This window comes from Phyllostomus hastatus, unplaced genomic scaffold, assembly GCF_019186645.2.
Source record: "Phyllostomus hastatus isolate PE091 unplaced genomic scaffold, TTU_PhHast_1.1 phas_scaffold_39, whole genome shotgun sequence".
NCBI classification, from domain to species: domain Eukaryota; kingdom Metazoa; phylum Chordata; class Mammalia; order Chiroptera; family Phyllostomidae; genus Phyllostomus; species Phyllostomus hastatus.
In genome coordinates this window covers 21095284-21118240 of record NW_025334028.1, presented here as the reverse complement: position 1 = coordinate 21118240, position 22957 = coordinate 21095284, and the positions used below count along the sequence as shown (strand labels likewise).

The 22957-nt window shown below is 35.5% G+C and overlaps 1 protein-coding gene across 1 annotated transcript in view; it reads left to right on the top strand.

Moving 5' to 3' along the window:
• STPG2 (sperm tail PG-rich repeat containing 2) overlaps positions 1 to 6625 on the top strand; it is a 170515-nt gene extending 163890 nt beyond the window's left edge. The window contains 3 exon segments of the mRNA XM_045820012.1: positions 213 to 249; positions 4528 to 4666; positions 6586 to 6625. Coding sequence (XP_045675968.1) covers positions 213 to 249; positions 4528 to 4666; positions 6586 to 6625 — 216 coding nt within the window.
• The last annotated feature ends 16332 nt before the right edge of the window (positions 6626 to 22957 follow it).

Below are 22957 nucleotides of genomic sequence, written 5' to 3'. Positions count from 1 at the left end.
TATTTTTGTGTATGGTGTAAGTTTGTGCTCAAGTTTCATTTTTTTTGCATGTAGCTGTCCAGTTCTCCCAACACCATTCATTGAAGAGGTTATTTTTACCCCCTTGTACGTTGTTGCCCCCTTTGTCAAATATTAATTGGCTATAGAGACTTGGGTTTATTTCTGGTCTCTTTGTTCTGTTTCATTGGTCTATGTGCCTGTTTTTATGCCAGTACCAGGCTGTTGTGATTATAGTGGCCTGTAATGCAGGTTGGTATCAGGTATTGTGATCCCTCCTACTTTGCTTTTTCTCAAAATTGCAGCAGCTATTCCAGGTTGTTTATAGTTTCATATAAATTTTTGAAGTGTTTGTTCTATGTCTGAGAAATATGCCATTGGTACTTTAATAGGTATTGCATTGAATCTGTAAATTGGTTTGTGTAGCATGGACATTTTGATGATGTTAATTATTCTGATCCATGAACACGGTATATGTTTCCATTTGTTTGTGTCTTCCTTAATTTCTTTCTTCAGTGTTGTGTAGTTTTCTGAGTCAGGTCTTTTACCTCTTTGGTTAGGTTTATTCCTAGGTATTTTATTTTTCTTGTTGCTATATCAAATGGGAGTTTTTTCTTGCTTTCTGCTTCTGATTTTTTATTGTTGGTATCCAAAAATGCCTTTGATTAGAAGGCAGAATTATTAAACTAAAAGATAACTCAATAGAAATGATTGAACATGAAAAACATATGGAAAATATTAAACAAAATGAGGGGTTTCCAAAACCTGTGGGTCAATGTCTCATGTTCCAATATATAATATATGTAATGAGATTTCCACAAGGAGAGGTGAGGGGCAAAATAATTTTTTTCAAAAATAGTAGCAAAAACTTTACAAATTTAATGAAAACTGTGAACACACAGACATAGGAGGCTCAAAGAACTGCAAGTAGGATAAACATAAGAGCACACACTTGGAAACATCATAATTAATATTCTGTAAGCCAGAAATGAAGACAACATCTTGAAAGTGAAAAACAACATATTATGTATGCAAATTAGTTAATAGATTATTTAATGTATAATAATATTATCAATAATATGATTAATTATGAACTCTTAGAAATAATGGAGGCCAGGAATCAGGGAAATAACATTCAACATGCTGAGAGAAAAAAATCAGTCAATAATTCTATATCCAGTGAAACTATCATTAAAAGCTGACTGTGAAATAAAGATATCCCCAAACATTTTATTGCAGCATGGTGAAAAATTAAAACTCAGGTTCAAACTTTATTGTGCTACAGCTTGGAAGGTCACTGAGGGATCAAATGCATCTTTCTTTGCTAGGGCTCAGGGGCTTAATTGTGGATGTTTTATAATCAGTTTTGGAAAATCAGCACACCCATGCAGCTTAACATGTTTGAGGCCAGAGGGCATATAAAATTTCACATGTCAAAGAGTCATGAAACTCAGAAGAGATACTCTGAATTTAGATGAAATCAGCAGTTAGGCTTGGGTTTTGAGTGGTTAATATGGGGTTTCTGGGCATGGGGAATTTTGCAGGGGCTTTCACTTGACATGACTAAAATCACAGAGTAAGTCAAGTGGCTTTTCCAAAATACAAGTGACCTGCTTCCCCTGTGAAGTTAGCTGAAATTAGTGGTTTATTTTTTTAATTGCCTGGGACATGTCTTCATATGATTTACAACTAATTAACTGCTTTTGATTTTTGTTGTTACTGTTGTTTGTTTGGGGTTTTAAATACAAGGAGCTTCCCTTCTAAATATCCTGTTGGTATTTCTCTTTAGGTAAGGGAGATATCCCCTGGGCTACATATAGTCCTGCACCTAATAGAAATAGTAGAGTTAATGACAATGATGTCGATGAAAGGAAACATCAGTCCTTATGTCTCAGATACCATTCTAAGGCTTTTATATACATCAATTATTTTAATTCTATGACTTTTATGTCATTTTGGGGTGGATCCTGGTTTTACATATGAAGTCAGGACATCTTAGACTTGCCTTTAATTTGCATTGAGGCATAGGTTTTATTTCATCAGATATTGTGTGACATTTTCCCTAATTGCCTCTTCCAGTTTGTCTCCCCACCGTGGCCTCTGGGAAATGGACATCGCTGCTAGCACTGCTGGTCCCCTCACAAAAATGGAATTTTTAATGCTCTGTGTTCCTTTGAATAACTGGCTGTCACTTCAAAGCCTGGAATGTAGCCTGTGACCTAAATTCATATTTTAGCTAAAAAATTAGGCCAGGAAAATGAGAGTCAGACTTTTTTTTAGCTGTTGTGCTGGGACTCAGTTTCTTGTGCAAAGCACTGGAATTTCCCAAGCATAGAAACAGGACTCAAATGTTTATTATATCCATTCATCATATGCTTCCCCTATATTCTGTGATGTATAAAGGATCACCAACAGATATTTGATGATCTTATCTATACACACCATTTTCTCCCACAATGGTGTTTAGGGTCTATGTATAGGTATTATTTAAATTATTGGTGATAGACAGGATTTCAGATTTTAGTACTAATCATTAGTCTAGGAAATTTACTTGAAATATTAATCCAACATGGGTCAAATAAAATGAGACTTGAAGATGAATAAGTAGAGCTCAGAAACCTTGAAAAAGGACACAGCAAGAACAATTTTTTGGATAAGCACAGTTACAAAATTTCCTACTTTCGCTTTAAGGCATTAAAAGGAAAAAGGCCCCTGGGTGCCAGCAGCCAAATTACCTTCATCTCCAGGCAGCCCCTGGAAGAGGAATGGGTGGTGATGCTAGCCAGGGTGTTATAAGAAGCAGGAACAATAATAGCTTCTGACTCAAAAATTAAAATGTGTAATAGAGATGATCAAAATCTTTGCCAAGCTTTCCAAAAAATGCTCTGAGTTTACTATGACTCACAATTTCTTTGTGCTTTTGCATTCTTTTCCACTTTCCTTTCACATACCACAGAAGCAGTCCAAAAAGTTCCAAAAGTCATCTCTAGAGCTACTGCTACTATTGCTTATCCTCAGTCTACCATTACTAAACATACTGTTGATGCAGGCAAGAAGATAATAGCTGTTGACATTCCTTAGATGACTTACTGGTTGTGGCATTTGGTGTTTGATACAGGGCTTAAACCAGAAATGTGGGGTTTCATGTGAAGTTCTCCTTCAGTTATGATCAGCACTGTAACCACATTTAGTAACATTTTGGAAGTGGATGGTCATGTTATTGGCATATGCTTGAGGATGATAATAGGGATACAAGAAGCAAGAGAAAGTATGTTTTATAAAATGTGGCTCTTGGACTTTAAAAATATGTTTTCTTGGTATCCAAATTTGTTTGACTTATTTAAAATAGTAAAATACTTTGTCTATTAGTCCAAACCTTGATTATTTACTCTTTCTTTTCCTTTTGGCATTGAAATTAGCTTTTGTGGAATAGTAAGGTTAGCTAACACTTTTATAGAATCAGGTATTAAGTATTTTATTTCTTTTAACTCAGTTAACCCTCACAACAACCCCATGACATATTATATAAATACTCTCATTTTTCCCACTGTCAAAGGAGGAAACTGAGGATCACAGAGATTAAGTGGCTTCCCTAGGGTCTCACAGCAAGTAAGGAGATATTTGGGGCCCAAGGAATCTAGTGCTAAAGTCTACACCCCTAGCCAAAATAGTCTTCTGCCTACCAGTAAATAATTAAAAGTTAAAAACTTATAATTCACATATTACATGTTATATTTTTTAAAAATTGAGGACAATAAGTTTTAAAAAGTTTTCATTAAGCTAATTATCTAATGCTTTACAGAAATCAATTGTGCAACAAATTTATATTTTATTATTAATTTGGTTTAGAATTATTGGATTTATTAATATCCCTGTGGTTTATGTTGATTAAAAATGTTAATATGACTGTAGGACATATAAAAAGCCATAAATGATGAAAAGGGAAGCCTTTTAACTTAATTGGAATCTATTAAAATGAAATAAGCAATCTTGTTTGTAGAATAAACAAAATATGCTCACAAAGAAGAGTAAAATAGAAATAGTTTTGTGGCTTATGAAACAATAATCGTTGCTTTCATTTTTGTATGGAATTTGATTTTCATTATGAAATTTAAAATGAGACTTTGATCTATATTATAAAGGCAATTTTATTTTGAGAATATGGATCTAAGTTTCATAATTCTGTTTATTTTATCTTATTTTTGATAAATGAATTTATATTTTTAGTAGGAAGGCACAGGTTTAGCAGTACTCTTTCTAATTTTTATCTTAATAATTAATTAAAGAAAGTTGTCCATTTTTCTACTTATACCATTGCTTAGTGTGAACATCTATGCTGTAGTTTTTGGATATTTTCTTTACTCTTTAAAGCTAAATGTATTAGTTAATAAAATTATACAGGTTTTATGTATACAATTCTATAATAATATATCATCTGTACATTGTTTTAGATAATTTCTATATAAAATATGTTTCTGCTCATCCACTGAAAATTTTTTTCAGGATATTCCAACATCAGGCAGCTATGAGATGTTCAAAAATCATATGAGCTGTCCCATGTTCAACACTGATACATGCCCCCTTGTAGTATTGTGGCCACAGTGAAACATGCCTCCTTTCTTAGCACAACTCCTTGGTGTCTGGACAAAATAACTGATGGACCAGATAAGTAAGATTGTATTCTGAAAACAATGGACAAAATCTAAAGTTTGCATATTAAAACAGACAATTGTAAACATACATTCACATTTACCAAGCTTCTTTTCATTGTGTAGGACAAAAGCAAAAACAAAAACAAGACTCTTCTTATTCAGTGAAAGATTTTATATTTTTTAACTGTAAAAAGGTTTGGTGTTTTATGTTTCTTAATTTTACCAAAGATAAATTTAGCAATTTTTTCAGCTAATAAAGTTATCTTCTATTAAGGAAGACCCCCAAATTCTCAATATGCTAGAGTTGTAAAAGGTACTTAACTATGGTTTGGAACATCAGTTGTGTAAAAGATACACATCATGCCAGTCTCCGTAATTATTTTAGCTTCTCTTAAATATAAAGAAAACAGCTATTTAAAAAAACCAAACATGTATTTGAGGGGTTAAATTTGCAAAAATAATTTTGATTTTTAAAATTGCAGTAAGTTCAGTTACTAATAATAGTGTAACAGGGTGCAGCCAAGAGGGGGGCCCCAAATAGGGATTTGGAATGGGGTCCAGAACTCAGGGTGTCCAGAAAATATTAGGATATCCTCACCCCTGCCACAGGTGTGGGTTGGGAGAAGGGACAAATGGAGCAAGGCCATTGAGAGCTGTTTTGCATAGCAACAGCTTTGTAGCTAACCTCTGGTGTGGTCATTTAACATATCTATAACCTTTAACTGGTTACATAGATATGTTAAATAGCTGTGGCCATGCTCTGAGCCAGGGGAATGGAAGTAACTTCTCCCCCAAGACATAACTGGGGGGCAGGTCCCCCAAGTTACAATATCTGTGTGGTAGGTTGGAGAGGATTGGCTCCATGACATGAGGCCACACTTGCCCAGACTCACGATGGCAGCCCAGTAAAGCTGGAAGGCTTTGAGAGTACTGGCAGGTGTAACTGATTGTAGGAGGAGTTGGAAATGGGGCTGCAGAGGAAGATTGGTGTGGGGATTTAAACCTAGATTCAGCAGCCATTTGGGGGAGAATCATGTGGCTTTGGCAGAGTGGAGACTCCCGCAGCGATTGTGCAGAGAGGACCATGTGGCTGGGGCAATAGAGAGAGAACCATGTGGTTTTGGCTGAGTGGGGACTCCCGTGGCCCTGGGAGAGAGAACCACAAGGCTTTGCCAGAGTGGGGACCCCTGCAGCTTTAGAAGGGGGAACCACCACCCGGCTTTGGTAGAGATCCTGGTGACATAGCTGATGGTGCCAGGAACAGAGGGAGGCCCACCAGCTGAGACAGATTACTGGGAAGAACTGGGGGCTGCCTGAGCCACAGACTTCTATTTCTTTTCCTGAGATATGGTACCCCAGACTGGGCAAAGGGAGAAGGAAGGACTGTGTGTGTTTGTGGGTGTTTTAAGGGACTTTGGGATTTAGATGAAGACATTAGGTCACTAGTTTAAGTTTGTATAGCATTAAATAAATATTTCCTTTCCTTTTCACAAATCTCTGGCATTGAGAGATGTCTTTCCTCTGGTGGTAGACATAATGAACCTGGGGGGTTCCTTTTGGTAACCCCCAGTATATCGTCCCAGGCCCCCACCCCCGTTGTTCTGTAACAATAGCATTCACGGATTAAAATAAATGCGATAACTTTCCCTAGCAGTGAAGATATATCAGTATGTTATTTCACACAGGAAATCTAAATAGTAAATAGGAACATTAGTTTCCCACAGTAATTTACAAATGCATTGCTACTGAACAACCAAAATGTTGTAATGAAACTTTTATGAGAATATGAAGAGAAATAATGAAACAGATTAGAGAGACTCTTTCAAGAGTTTTTAATGAAAAACCAGAGAAGGATAATACAACTTGTCAAGCAAATAAGAGTACTTGGAGAACCTGAGATCCTTAGAGGCTTTCTTGGTTTCTCTTTGTCTTTTAGGAACCAAGTATTGGGTGAACCCAAGATGGTAGAGGAGTAAGTGGAAGATACACTAACCTCCTCATACTGGAATTACAACTAAATCATAGAGAAATCATCCCAAATAACCAACTGAATACTAGCTGGAGCCTTGGAGAAAGAAGCTACTTTACCACAACAAGACTCGTGGGAAGTGCAGAGGCAATGTGACAGGGATGGCTGGGCTTCTGAGTGAGGCAGATGAAGTCCTGAAGGGATATTTCAGTGGCTGGGGGGTTTCCCCCAAGAAGAGTGATGTATAACCCCCTATTTGGGCTCCCTAGCCTATAGCACCAGAACTTGGAAAGGAACCCAAATAACATGTGGCTATGAGAAGGAGAAGAATTTCTGTACACCAAAGAAAGCTGGCTGGAAATGTACAGAGCCTCTTGAAGGGTCATGCACAAAATACCATTTGCAGTCACTTACCTTGGGCTCTGGAAGTAAGAGGGCAGAGTGGACTAGAGATGTGTGAGGAGGTTCTGGGGTTAGTGTCTCTGGGGAGAGAACTGAAGGGACAGCTGCCAGGATCCCTGTGCTGAGTCATTCCCAGTACTGCTAGAGCCATTTTTCACAAGCAGAGAACTACTCTCCAAATGGCATCAGCCTGAGGGGAAGAAATTTCCCTGCTCACAGGAATTACTTTGCCTCATCCCGTGATGCATAAGTCCTGTTACTGAGGAATATAGCTGGAAGACTTTCAATCTTTAAACCTAACAGAAAACATGCAGGCAGTGGTGGATCTCTGGGTGCTCTGAGAACCAGCTGACCCTCCCCCAGGCCTGATGCTGGTTAAAGCTGGCCTTGACGTGCAGCTTGGATCTTTCTACACACACCCAGGTCCCAGCAGAGGAAGCCAAATGTTGTTGATTGCTGATAGATTGAAACAGGTTGCCCAGGGCCAGTCACAGACAGGATTTGACTTAGGTCTGCATGAGAATCTTGCAGATCTACCCAATACATAGAAACAAACACAAAGAGGCAGCCAAGATAGGAATACAGAATAACAGGCCCCAAATTAGAGAACCAGCAAATTCTCTAGAAGGCCTAGATGAAATGGAGGCAAGCAGTTTATCAGATGGAGAATTTATAATAACAATGTGTTGTGACTCTTCAAGGCCAGGCAGGTCCATGGTATTTGTGCAGACAGAAAAATATTCATGGAGCTGTTGGGATGTCTGGCATGCCTTTATTCATAGGTGGATGAGCCATGCATGCTGCAAGCTGCCTGTCTATCTGCATGTCTCATGTCTTGGCTCTTGCTCCCCAGTTTGGCACCCATTGTGGCACCTGTCCCCTTGTGTGCCTCCATCATCACCCTCAGCAGGGGGTCCCTACTTGTTTAAGTACTAGAGGGGAATGAAGCCAGAAAACTCCCAGAACATTACATAACATAACATAATTCTATGCATGTGAGCCCATTTCATGTTATGGGAACAGTTTATTGGATCCAGTTTCAAGGCTATGAGAACACTACTTAGGCCCCTCCAAGGCTATGGGAACACAGCTTCCCTTAGTTACCCAGACACCTGGGTGAGGAGGCTAGATTGCCTCCACTTACCCTACAACCAATTATAGGGGTACTGAAAAGCATGAAAAAACCCACAGAAATTGTAAAAAATGACTATTCTGAAATAAGGAATGCAATATATGAAATAAGTGATACACTGAAAGGAATAAATGGTAGGTTAAATGAAGCAGGAGATTAATCAATGACTTGGAAGACAAAGTAGAATAAAACACCCAAGCAGAGCAGCAAAAAGAAAAAAGCATTTTAAAAAATGAGGTGAGCTTCAGAAACCTTTGGGACAATATGAAGCATAACAACATCAGCATAGTGGGAATACCAGAAGGAGGGGAGAGTGGACAAGGGGTTGAGAGACTGTTTGAAGAAGTAGTGACTGAGAACTTTCCTGGTTCCCTAGTCTGGTGAAGGAAAAAGTCACACAAGCCCAGTGAGATCAGAGAGTCCCAAATAAGTTGGACCTAAAGTGGCCTACACCAAGACACATCATAATCAAAACAGCAAGGCTTAAAGACAAGGAGAGAATCCTAAAAGCCACAACACAAGAGCAGGTAGTTATATACAAAGGAGCACCAATTAGACTGTCATCTGATCTCTCATCTGAAACATTTCAGGCCAGATGGGAGTGGCATGAAATACTCAAAGTAATGAAAACCAAGTACCTACAACAAAGGCTACTTTACTCAGCAAGGCTATCATTAAAAATTGAAGGTGAAATAAGGAGCTTCCCAGAACAGGAAAAGCTAAAGAAATTTGTTAACAACAAACCAATACAACAACAAATGTTAAAGGGCTTGCTTTAAGAAGAAGGAAAAGAGAAACAAAAGAAAACAGAGGAAAACAATCTAATAATAAAATGGCACTAAATGCATATAAATCAATAATCACCTTAAATGTAAATGGCTTAAATGCTCTAACCAAAAGACACAGGGTAGCTGAATGGATAAGAAAATGAGACCTATATATATGCTGCCCCCAGGAGACTCACCTTAGATTGAAAGATACACACAGATGAAAAATAAAGGGATAGAAGAGTTTTCTGTGCAAATGGAAAGAAAAAGCTGGGGTAGCAATACTTATATCCAACAAAATAGACAGAGAAGGAAACTATGTAATGATAAAGGAAACAGTACAAGAAGAGGATATAACCATAATAAACCTTTATGCACCCAACATAGGATCACCTAAATATGTAGAGCAAGACTTGATGGACATAATAGGAGAGATCAACAGAGATACAGTTATAGTTGGGGATTTTAACACCCAATTGACTTCAAAGGTTAGACTTCCAGACAGAAAATCATCTAGGAGACATGTCTTAGATGACACACTAGATCAAATGGATTTAATTAATATCTCCAGAGCATTTCACCCTAAACAGCAAAATATACATACTATTCAGTTGCATGTGGAACATTTTCTAGGATAGAACACATTCTTGGACACAGGTCTCAGTAAATTTAAGAACGTTGAAATCATATCAAGCATCTTCTCTGACCACAATGGTATAAAAATAGAAATCAACCACAAAAAAAAAACCACTGAAAGAATACACAAAGGCAAGGAAGCTAAATAATATGTTATTAAACAATGAATAGGTCAACAATGAGATGAAGGAAGAAATCAAAAGATATCTTGAAACTAATGAAAATGAGAACACAACATTCCAAAATGTGTGGGACACAGGGAAAGTAATCTTAACAGGGAAATTCATAGCATTACAGGCCTATCTCAAAGAACAACACAAACTCAAATAATCTAACCTTATACTTGAGCTTGAAGAAGAACAACAGACAAAGCCAAAAACAAGTAAAGGGAAGGAAATAATAAAGATCAGAACAGAAATAAACAAAATAGCATCCAAGAAAAATACAAAGGATCAATGAATCCAAGACCTGGCTCTTTGAAAAGATAAACAAGATTGATGAATCTTTAACCAGACTCTTTAAGAAAAAAGAGAGAACCCAAATAAATAAAACCAGAAATGAAAGTGGAGAAATATTAACTGACACCAAAGAAATACAAAGGATTGTAAGAAAATATTATGAACAACTATATGCCAAAAAACTGGACAACCAGAAAGAAATAGAAAAATTTCGAGAAATATCCAATCTTCCAAAACTAAGTCAGGAAGAATTAGAGAATCTGCATAGATAGATTACACCTGGTGAATTTGAAGTAGTAATTGAAAAACTCCCAACAAACTAAAGCCCTGCACCAGATGGCTTCACAGGTGAACTTTACCAAACATACAAGAAGAACTAATACCTCTTCTACTCAAACTATTTCACAAATTTCAAGAGGAGGGATGGCTCCAAGCTCATTTTATGAGGCCAGAATTATCCTAATTTCAAAACCAGATAAAGACACAACAAAAAGAGAAAACTATAGGACAATCTCCCTGATGAATATTGTTGCTAAAAATATTACAAACCAAATACAGCAATGCATCAAAAAGATCATACACCATGATCAGGTGGGAGTTATTCTGGGGATGCAAGTTTGGTACAACATTAATAAATCAATAAATGTGATTCACCACATAAACAAAATAAAAACTAAAAACCACATGATCATATCAATAAATGCAGAAAAAGTATTTGATAAAATCCAGTACCCATTTATGATTAAAAAACTTTCAGCAAAGTAGAAATAGAGGGAACATACCTAAGTATAATAAAGGCCATGTATGAAAACCAACTGCCAGCATTGTATTCAATAGGCAAGAACTACAAACTTTTTTGTAAGATCAGGAACAAGACAGAGACATCTAATTTCACCTCTCTTATTCAACATAGTATTGGAAGTCTTAGTCACAGCAATTAGACAAGAAGAAGAAATAATAGGCATCCAAATTAGAAAGAAAAAAGTAAAACTGTCTTTATTTGCAGATGGCATCATACTGAATATAGAGATCCCAAAGATTCCACTAAGAAACTACTAGGACCAATAAATGAATTCAGCAAAGTAGCAGGATACAAAATTATGCTCAGTAACCATTTGTATTTTTATATACCAGTAATGAAAGAAAAATTAAGAAATTCAATCCCATTTACAATTGTTTCAAAAAGAATAAAATACCTAGGAATAAACATAACCAAAGATGTAAAAGACCTGTACTCAGAAAATTATAAGACACTGAAGAAATAGATTGAAGAAGATATAAATAAGTGGAAGTACATACCATTTTCATGGGTAGGACAAGTTAACATCATTAAACTGCCCATACTACCTACAGCAATCTATAGAGTCAATGCAATTCTTATCAAGATTTCAGTGACATTTTCACAGAACCAGAACAAATATTTCAAAAATTTAGGTGGAACCACAAAAGACCCCATATATCAACAGTGATCCTGAGAAAAAAGAACAAAGTTAGAGGAATCATGCTACCTAATATCAAAGTGTACTATAAGTCCATGGTAATCAAAACAGCATGGCTCTGGCATAAAAACAGACATATAAATAGATCAATGGAACAGGATAGAGAGCCCAGAAATAAACTTACACCTTTATAGTCAATTAATATTTGATTTGAAGAAGTAAATGCAGACAATGGGCTAAAGATAATTTATTCAATAAATGGTACTGGGAAAATTGAACAGATACATGCAGAAAAAAATAGAACAACCACCTTCCTACACTACACACAAGAATAAATTCAAAACGGATAAAAAACTTAAATGTTAGACCTAAATCCATAAAAATCATAGAAGAAAACATAGGCAGCAAAATCTCAGACATTGTTTGTAGCAATATTTTATCAGATGTGTCTCCCCAGACAAGAGAAACAAAAGAAAAAATAAACCAATGAGACTACATTAAACTAAAAATTTTTACACAACAAAGGAAAACATCAATAAAATAAGCAGACAACACACAGAATGGGAAAACATATTCACTGATACATTAATAAGGGGTTAATATCTACAATTCATAAAGAACTTACAAAACTCAGAGATATTGAAATAAAGAACAAACTGGCAGTAACCAGAGAGAAGGGGGCAGAGGAATAATAGGGGAGAATAAGGGGAGGGCCATCAATGAACATGTATAAAGGACACATGGACAAAGCCAAAGAGGGTAGGTTGGAGGGTGGGAGGCGGGAATGGGTGGGGCGGGGGGCATGGTGGGGTGAAAATGGAGGCAACTGTACTTGAACAACAATAAAAAAAAAAGAACTTACAAAACTCAACACCAAAAAACCCCCAAGTACCCCAATTAAAAAGTGGTCAAAGGACCTGAATAGATACTCCTTCAAAGAGGACATACAAATGGCCCATAGACATATGAAAAGATGTTCAATGTCACTAATCATCAAAGAAATGTAAATTAAAAGCACAATAAGGTATCATCTCACACCTGTCAGCATGGTTACCATCAATTAATTAGCAACATCAGGTGCTGGTGAGGATGTGGAGAAAGGGGAATCCCTTTGCACTGTTGGTGGGAATACAGATTGGTGCAGCCACAGTGGAAAGCAGTATGAAGATACCTCAAAGAATTAAAAATGGATCTGCCTTTCAACCAAGTGATCCCACTTTTGGGAATATATCCGATAGAACCCAAAACATTAATTTGAAAGAACATAAGCACCCTTATATTTATTGTAGCACTATTTACAATTGCCAAGGTACAGAAGCATCCCAAGTGTCCATCAGTAGTTGAGTGGATAGAAAAGCTATGGGGCATTTATGCAATGGATTGTTACTCAGCTTTTAAAATAAGAAAGTTTTACTCTTTGTGACAACATGGATGGACCTGGAGAACATTATGTTGAGTGAAATAAGCCAGTCAGAGAAAAACATACACTATATGATTTCACTTATATGTGGGACTTAATGAACAAACTGACCTAATAAGCAAAATAGAGACAGACTCATAGATGAAAAACAGGATGGCAGACTATGGAGCAGGAAAGGTGGAGGGATTGAGCAAAAAGGAAAAGGGACTCATGGGCATGGACAACAGTGTGGCAATTGCATAAGGCAAGGATGTACAAGGGCCCTACAGGGTAATGGGAAAAATACAATAAAATAATTAAAAAAGAATCAAGTGTAACACCAACTTAAAAGTTCACTTACAGTCAAAATTTAACTTTTTAAATTTTCTTTTTCCTCTCTTGAGCTATTGTAATGCTATTGATTTTGTCAGGTTTTAGCTTTGTTATGCAGTAGAATTTAAACAACTTTAGTGTGACCCTGACCACAGTGAACTTGTGGTCACCCAAAAGTGGCACAGAGAAATTAGTTCTCTGAAGTTTTGGTACTATCACTGTCACCATCATCAAACATAATTAATCAGGCAACCAATAAGTATCAATTTTATTATCTCTTGTAGTAGGCTATGTTGAACTTCATATTTTCTGAAGATTTTTCTCTCTCTGCCTTTACTCCTGTCTCCATAAAAATTATTATAGATGAAATGCTTAATGGGATTTTCAGTAAGTGTCAAGATTGGCACTGTGACTTTTCATTGCTTTAATATTCAGCCTTGGGCAAGTAAATTCAGTAATTGTTTCTTTGTTTCTATCTTACAAAATTAAGATAATATTTGTCACCTACTTGGTTCTCATGAGAGTACTAAAGATTAATAAGACAGCATTTCAAAATCATTTTCAGAACCCCAGAAGCTTTTTAGAAGTGTAACATAGTACTATTTTATGTAACATTACTTTCCAACACTAGATTCTGAAAGAACTTGGGAGATGGAAATATCTGTATTATAGAGACAGTTATTAGTTGAAACTCAAAGACATAATGACTGTCAAAATCACTGCATTATTTTACACAGAACTGTCAGCTTCCTAAATTAAGAGTTTATCGCATTTGTTACACTGGTCATCATTTGTCCTCCTGTATCTTCAAGTTGTCTATACTTCAAAGAAATGATAGCCAAAATCCCACGTGCTTCTATAATCAACATATTAGAAAAACTATAGATTTCTGAAGCTATTTCCCAATGCCATGATACATGAAATTTTATTTGAAACATGTACAGGTATTGTAGTAATTATAGAATTGTCTGCTCTTTGACATTTAATCTGTTATCCTAAGGTATGCAGTTCAAAATATGTTTCTAACATAGATTTAATAGGTGATCAGAGCCAGTTCAATTAATATCCCTGCTTCATTTTGGTAATTGAATGTTAACTTGCATTTGTTCTAACTTTGTTACATTGATCTAATCAAGATATGCAGGTATGATGTTATCAACTCTCTAAATAGATACTTTACTTTTTATTGATTTTTACTTAAGCTAGGTTTTTTATTGATCAATATGACAAAGAATTCTTGATTCTTTTTAATATATACATGCGAATACAATTATTTTCCTTAAAATAAGATTAGCCCATTGCTATTTATGCCATTTAACTTCTGCTGAGGACATCTAAGATTTTTATTTAAAAAATTTGTATTTAATCAAAAGATGTAGTGATAATAGTTTTATTGATTATATGCTTTGTATCAATCTTTATCCTATGAATAATTCCCATTCTTTTCATGCCTTCTTAAAAATAAATAAGAAAAAATTATGTTTATTAACCCTATTATTTATCATTTAAACATTGGTAATTTTGTTTTACCTTAATATTAAAGAGAAGGACCTAGGACTAGGTGTTAAATTCTTAGGAGTCAGATAAAATTATTTTCTGTTAATACATGTATACCTACATGTACAATGTAGATGAAACTATAAAATTGTTTGAATAAATTTATAGAGTCTGATATGCATATTTGTTACTTGACATATGACATTACTAAGAATTCAGTACTTTGCTTTAGAGAACTTAAATAACTTGTATATTGTTATATATCTACCTATAAATAGAATAATTGGCAAAGGAAAATTGATTACTGGATATCTTACATTTGTAGGTAAAAGAGTTAAGAACTGAGGTTAATAAATGATATGAGTTATGAGTTTGATTGGTATATGAATGATAATCTTGCAGGACTTATAAAATTATAGGACATTAATTCAATCACTCACCATTTTAAAGTCATATTTATTTTAAAAATTTAGAACTTTTATTAAGAATATGTAAATTGTTTTGTTTTATTCAAAGTAAAGTCTTTTCTTTGACTGCATATATTTAACAAGAATAAAATCTATATTTTTAGTCTAAATTAAAGAGGGAAATAGTATATTTGCAATCAATATACTATTTACTATTAAATATTGTGTAACCAATAAAACAGTAAAATTTTTTAATGAAGAAACTATCAAATGAAGTGTATCACATTGTAAAGTAATTTACTCTTATTGCACAGAGTTTTAATTCATGGATACAAAAATGATTTTGTAATTGATCCAGCTCAGGTAAAGTAAAATTGCTGAGTGGAAAAAGACTTGACCATTACTTTTTATTTCTCATACCTGTTTTTTGAGCATTTAGAGGAGGGAAATATTCAGCAAACTTAAAAAAAACTGAATGAATATATTGAGAGTATGGGAAATTGGGACTCTCATACATCATTGTGGAAGTATAAATTGATATCAGCAATTTGCAAGGACAGGCTGACAGAATATTTCAAATAGACATGCCATTTAACCCCAAATTTTACTGGGATTACCCTAAGGAAATAATTAATGAAATGCTGCAAATTTGAACATCAAGGATATTCATCAAAGAGTATTAAAAATAAAAAGTTTAATTGTCCTAAATAAAAGAAAAATACAGTTTAGTGAATTTTGATACATCAACTGAAAAAATTGCTATGAAATATTTTTAAATGGTATATATATTTTTAAACCTGGTAACAAGATAGAATTCATTTTACCAATTATTTAACAATTGTGCACTGAATGCCTCTTATGTATCAAGAATCGCATGCTCTACCAACTGAGCTAACTCTTATGTGTTAAGTATTGTTCCAGGGATTTGTGAAACTACAGTGAACAAAATAGTATAAATATTATTGTTTCACAGAGGTCAATAGATAGATAGAGGGAAGAAAGAAAAGGAAAGGAGGAATCTGAATATATAATTGCATATAAATTTGTAGTAGTTCAAAACTATATCTTTAAAAATTTTGATATTTCATCTATACCAATAAAAATAAATATATTTTGCTTATTAAATTTTATGATAACTTCAAAGAGAAAATAATTATTTTGTAAATGTATATATAATCCTAAGCACATGTAATTCGTAAAGAAGAATTTTGGCTTTGGTGCTGACCTTCCAATCTGAATGAAGTGAGTCAACTTAATTCTTAACAAAAAATATGTGAATATTTTTTAGGGAAGTGTAGGAAATTTTAAATAGTTAGGCTTAACTTTCAATGAAAGAAGCTTTGAGTTGGTTAGGAGGCTTCTGCCCTAGCTGGGGTGGCTCAGTGGATTGAGTGCTGGCCTGCGAGCCAAAGGGTTGCTGGTTCAATTCCCAGTTAGGGCACATGCCTGGGTGGCGGGTACATGAGAGGCATCTACATATTGATATTTCTCTCCCTGTCTTTCTCCCTCCCTTCTCCCCTCTAAAAATAAATAAATAATTAAAAAAATTTAAAAGAAGCCTTCTTATTATCTGAGTTATCTAAGCATAAACTGGATGATACAACTGACAGGAATGCTCTGGGGTAGATTTCTGCAGAGAGTGGGAAACTGGGCTCAAGAAACTTTAAGCCCACTACCCATTCTCTAAATGTATCTGAATTCTAATAACTCCTCAGATAATGATGAGGCAGCCAGTAAAAAATGCAGTATTATAAATGTTAATTTGAATATAATGAGATAAATTTATTCTATTTATGAAGGAAATTTGAATTTACAGAGTAACTTTAGGGCAAATGACACCATATCTAATCAGTATTCTAAATTTTAGGAGTTCTTTTCTGAAGAAAATCATCACTAACTCCTAAGATTTCATCATGACCTATATGGTATAGGTCTAATTATTTTCATTATAAATGCCATTGATAGCACTAGGTCTTAAATGGAGATCATCATTAGCAAGAACAATGATTACCAGACACTTCATAGTGCCAGTAGACACTTACAAACTGCTTTATATATGTTAACTAGTTTAACCTTCACAATAACCTTAAACTTACAGCACTTTGCAAAAAAGGTAACCAAATTTTAGAGAGGTTATAAAACTTGCTTAATTTAAGGTCATGCTTTCTACAGTGGTGTATAGCTGGGAATCAGATATAGGCAATTGACACACAGGCCTGTACTTTTTAAACTACTGTTCTCTGCTAAGTATACCCTTTGGTTTTAATTAATAAATTGATATTCAATTATAAACCCTTTAGTTAAGAGTTTTGTTAGCATGAATCTATTCCTGTCCCCTGGGGCTTTTATATTCCTGGGTAAATAATAGAATTATTTCAGAACCTATAAGGTTGAGTCAGTCATGAGATAGAGATTCTGTCAAGCGGATGAGGCAAGTAGATCGATCCCATGACAGCAATTCAACATGACCTCACATAACAAAGCTCTTGAGGATGATAGGCAGGCTCCTGATGCAATTGTAAGTGTAGACATCATCTTCATGTCCTGGTCCTTTTGTATTCCTTTGTATGTAAGGGAGATTTGTTTATAATTAATGGATGAAGGAAGAATTAGAGGGAGAGGAGGGTTAGAAGAAAAGCAGAAGAGAATGGAACAACCATATTGCATTGCTTCTCAAAAATGTTTCTTGGACAAGGTTTTAGCTCCTGTGGCTCTAGGAGTAAGGGCTAGAAGGAGAATTATTATGAAAGATTTGGTAGATATTAGGCAAAGGCTTATGGCCAGAAGTTTCCAGAAATCTTTGAAAGTAATTCTCTGAGTTCAAGCAATATTATTTCAGGAATCAAAATGTGATAACATGCTGCAAATAGTTATTGAAGACACCATTTACCCCCAGGAAGTATTATCATAGGGTGGGAAGCTTGGGCAGGATCTACACATTTTACAGGGCACTCGGTGAGTTGGAATCAAACGAATGAAGAGTTGCCATTTCACAATGTGTCACAGATGTCATCTAGTTTGGGGTTACCTTGTATGGTATTTTAAGTCCTCCCTAATTCTGAGTTATTTTCTAATGAATGAGTAAGGAATTCTTATCCCTGTGTGTATGTCCCAGCCCAAGTGAACAAAATGAAAATGTTCCTATGTATTTCCTTTATTTTCCTATATGTTGCTACTTTGAGCCTTAAGGCAAACAGCAAAAACCTTAACATATTAAATCAGGTTTCCCTGAAGCAGACAATAAGATAGGAATCCGCCTGCAAGTGATTCTGAAGGAAGTACTTCAATGAGAAACTGGCAAAGGATTGTTAGAAAGAAAAATAGGCAGGGACAGAAGTCCCTGAGGCAAGTTTCAAAGAGGTTAGCTCAGCTTTAGCTTGATCTCACAGTGGATCCCTGCACTGTAAACTACACCTGAAAGTTGTTCTATCTCAAAGTAAAAGCACTGAGGCTTTGATACTCATATATTTATGATTGATTAAGAGCTTCTCTGGGGGTACAAGAATTCCCATGCATATCTGAATCTCTGTGCTTATAAGCAAATTGAGCTCCCAGCAGCATTTCTACAAAAAAGAACTGTAGGTGCTGACTGTTGGAAAGAAAAACCACACAATAGCTGGAGGCATGCAAAATGGATAAAGAAATCTGGGTTCAGCAATGAAATCATCAACTAATCTTCAAGTTAAGATTCAACAAAAATATGGCCCTACTCTGGCCATGTGCTGTGCTGGATATAATCATTTTGTAAATGCAAAAGGAAACTCAGTTTAATCAAATATTTGTAAGATAGGTTAATCAATAATTTCTCCTAAGGATTTTCAAAAGTGTATTTTAAAAAGTCTTAAATTAATAATAACCATAGTGACTATTAGAATAATTCAGTGACAAAATTAAGGACTTATAACTGGAAAGACTCACATTTTTAGTTCTAATTACTTAAGGTGATTCATTCTTTCATTAATGTATTCACTTAGTCATTCATTCAACAAATATAATAAGCAGCTAATTTGTACCAGGAAGTACCTAATTTCTTAAAGTAAATAGAAAATGAGATATTTTGTGCATTAATGAAGTTTAAAATATACATTTTAAAAGTGAACATGGGATTTTGTTATCTGTATGGTATTTTACAGTTTTGTAAATTTAAGTTTCACTTACCATCAGTTTTGAAATTTGGGGGCTACTTTTTTTTGTATTCATTAAAATATAAGTAAAAATGTTACAGAACACAACAAGGGGAGGGGGCTGGGACGATATACTATTATTGAAAGAAGGCCCTGGGTCCGTTATGTCGGCCACCCTAGGAAAGACGTCTCTCAATGCCAGAGATTTGTGAAAAGGAAAGGAAATGTTTATTTAATGCTATACAAACTTCAAGTAGTGACCTAATGTCTTCATCAAAAATCCTAAAGTCCCTCAAAACACCCACAAACAGACACAGTCATTCCTTCCTTCCCCCTTTGCCCAGTCCAGAGTACCGTATCTCAGGAAAGGAAATAGAAGTCCATGGCTCAGGCAGTCCTCTGGTTCTTCCCAGTCAGTACTCCATCTCAACAGGGAGACCTCCCTGGGTTCCCGGCACCCTCAGCTGAGTTGCCGGGATCTCTGCTAAAACCAGGTGGTGGTTCCCCCTTCTAAAGCTGCGGGGGTCCCCACTCTGTCCAGGCCACGTGGTTCTCCCTCTCTCAGGGATACGGGAGTCTTCACTCTGCTAAAGCTGTGTGGCTCTCTCTCCAATGGCCGTGATCCTCTCTGCACCTCCACAGCCACATGGTTCTCTCCTTCTCAAGGCTGCGCATGGTTCACCTTCCTAAAGCAGCATGGTTCTCCCTCTCAATGGCCGACAAGTCTGGGTTTTAAATCCCCACGCCAATCTTCCTCTGCAGCCTCATTTCCGATTCCTCCCACACTCGGCTTCACATGTCAGAACTCGTATCCTTCCAGCTTTGCTGGGCTGCCATCTTGAGTCTGGGCAGGTGTGGCCCCATGTCCTGGAGTCAATCATCTCCAAGCTCCCACGCAGGCGCTGTAACTCGGGGGACCTGCCCCCCCCAGTTATGTCTTGGTGGGGAAGTTACTTCCATTCCCCTGGCTCAGGGCCTGGCCACAGCTATTTAACATATCTAAGCAACCAGCCAAAGGCTATAGATATGTTAAATGACCACGCCAGAGCTTAGCTGCAAGGCTGTTGCTTTGCAAAACAGCTTTCAATGGCCCTGCTCCATTTGTCCCTTCTCCCAACCCACACCGTGGGTGGGGGGGTGGGGGGGCAGGGGGGCGGTGGAGACATCTTAAAATCTCCTGGACACCTTAAGTTCTGGACCCCATTTCAAATGCCCATTTGGGGTCCCCCCTCTTGGCTGCACCCTGTAACAAAAATATTTTCTAAAGATACCTTAATATTAACTAAAAATACCCAGTAGTACCTACCATAAAAGATAAAATATATTGGTTAAAAACATTAATAATGTTTTGTTATTTGTAGTAGCCCAGAGGGGCTACTACATCATGTTTTTGATTTGTTTATGGTCTCATATTTGACATTTAATTGTGTGAGTATATGTAGTTCTTTATTGAGCACATTGCTTTCTATTGAAAGCAACTTGATTACTGGGATGAAGATGGACTCTGGATTCCAAAAGAATGTGTTCAAATAAGCTTATTTATGAACTGTATCATCCTAAACAAGTATCCTATTTTCTAGAGCCGTAATTCCTCAGCCCATAAAAGGAAATAACTGATGTCTATTTCATAAAGATGTAAAATTTATATTAAAGTGCATTTAAAGCCCCTAGTAGAGTGCCTATAACACAGTATGTGCTCAATAAATGTCAATTTCTTTCTCTTCAACACTTTTGTAATGTTTTTACTTTGCACAGTTATACAGTGTTTATTCAAGAAAAGTAGCTGTTAATAGGATACAGGGGGTTTAAGTGGAGTGTGGGAGGCAGGGAGGAAGTTAGTGCAGGAAAGATGGGATGGTAGCTTGGAAAAAGGAGGTAGTGATGAAGCGTTAAGAGAGGGATGTATTTGAAGGTAGAGGTAACAGAATTGATGACAGATTATATATGAAGATGAGGGAAGATGACTCCACAGTTTTAGACTCGAGCAACTGTTGGGGAGGATTTGTTAGGGGTAACATGGAATGGGAAATACGATCTGTTTTGGACATGTCACATGTAACGATCTATTTGAATTTTAACTTGTAATTTTGATATATGGATTATAAACTTTAGGTAATAATCAAGTATAGATGACATTAAATCCATGATACTATAGAAGATCTAGGAAATCTGGAGGACTGAGCTCTTGAGCATTACAACTTTCAGTGGTTCATATCAGGAGGAGGGATTAATAAAGACTGGATACATAATTTGTCATATAGTTTTCCTTTTAAAGCTTCTTTTAAACTGTCAAAATCAAATCAATTAATGTTTTAGTGAACTGAAAAATGCACGTAGCCCATCATGTTCAGCTTACTTATTCCAAATCATTGTACAAAAAAAGTGAGCAGCCACTTAGACACACTGGGTTAAAATTACTTTTGTGATTTTCAATTTTATAAGTAAATGTGGAACAGACTATAAACATGATTTAATATAAAAAACATTTCTAGTTATTTGAAGGAAATATTTAGGGAATAGTTTTAAGTCTGTCTAGAAACTAGTATAAAATATTCAAGTAGTAATAAAAGACTTGAAAATTATGACAGATTATAACAGATCTTCAGTAGTTCTTTGAATTGAGGTCACATGAAAGATGATTTAAGATTCTTCTTTGCATTCATGATAATTGCCACTGTATTATGGTTACAAAGATTAATTGGTATCTTTTATTTATCTTTTGACAGTATAAGTATTTAGGAATGTGATATTTGCTGGCATTGTCTTTTTTCGACCTTGATTAATTTTTTAGTTTATTTATATTTACATTTCCTAAAAAATGAACATCATATTAGAAAGAGAAAAAATCAGTATATAAGTTGATATTGTTATCATAACACTTGTGTTTGGGAAAAAAACAAGATTTCTACCCTAATTTTTAATATAATTTTAAAAATATACTGGTGATTCATAGGTGTTTTTTAATGATTTTTAAGTACTTGATTTTTCTTTTTTTTGGCCATAAAATTGCTTTCTTTTCCTGTGATAATTTTTCTAAAGACCAGTTTTCTGGAATATCTTACATAAATGTAGAATAATGGCATAATATTCAAATTATGGCATTTATCACCAAGTATTTTCATTATGGGATAAGTGTCTGTTCTCCAGTTACACTCGTTTAGAATTCATTAATTAACCTTTATTGTGCCAGGTACTGTGAGCAGCTTGAAGGCAAGTCTATACCTGTTCACCTTTGTACCCCAGGAGTCTGGTGCATGGGAAGACTTCGGGAAATATCAGATAGGTGTATAAGTGCATATTCAGATAATTTTTCCTTCCTATTCCTTTAATAGGAGCGTTGGTCTCTTTCTTAATGTAGCCAATGTAGTCCTTACACATGGGCAATAAGAAGAGTATCTTTGGTTAATTCACAAACTATGACCAGAATCTTTAATTTGTGTATTGTTTTAATTTGTTTTAAAAATTAACTTTGTTTATTTATTTAAAAATTGTGTATTTATTCTTTTTTAAAAATTTTTGTTCAAGTATAGTTATTTCCATTTTTCCCTTACCCATCCCCACCTCCCGCCCTGGATCCTATCCCCCTTTGGCTTTATCCATGTGTCCTTTAAATGTATTCCTTGATGACCCTTCCTCCTTTTTCTCCCATAATCCCCCTCCCCCTCCCCTCTGGTTACTGTCAGTTTGTTCTTTATTTCAGTGTCTCTGGTTATATTTTGCTTGATTGTTTGTTTTGTTGATTAGT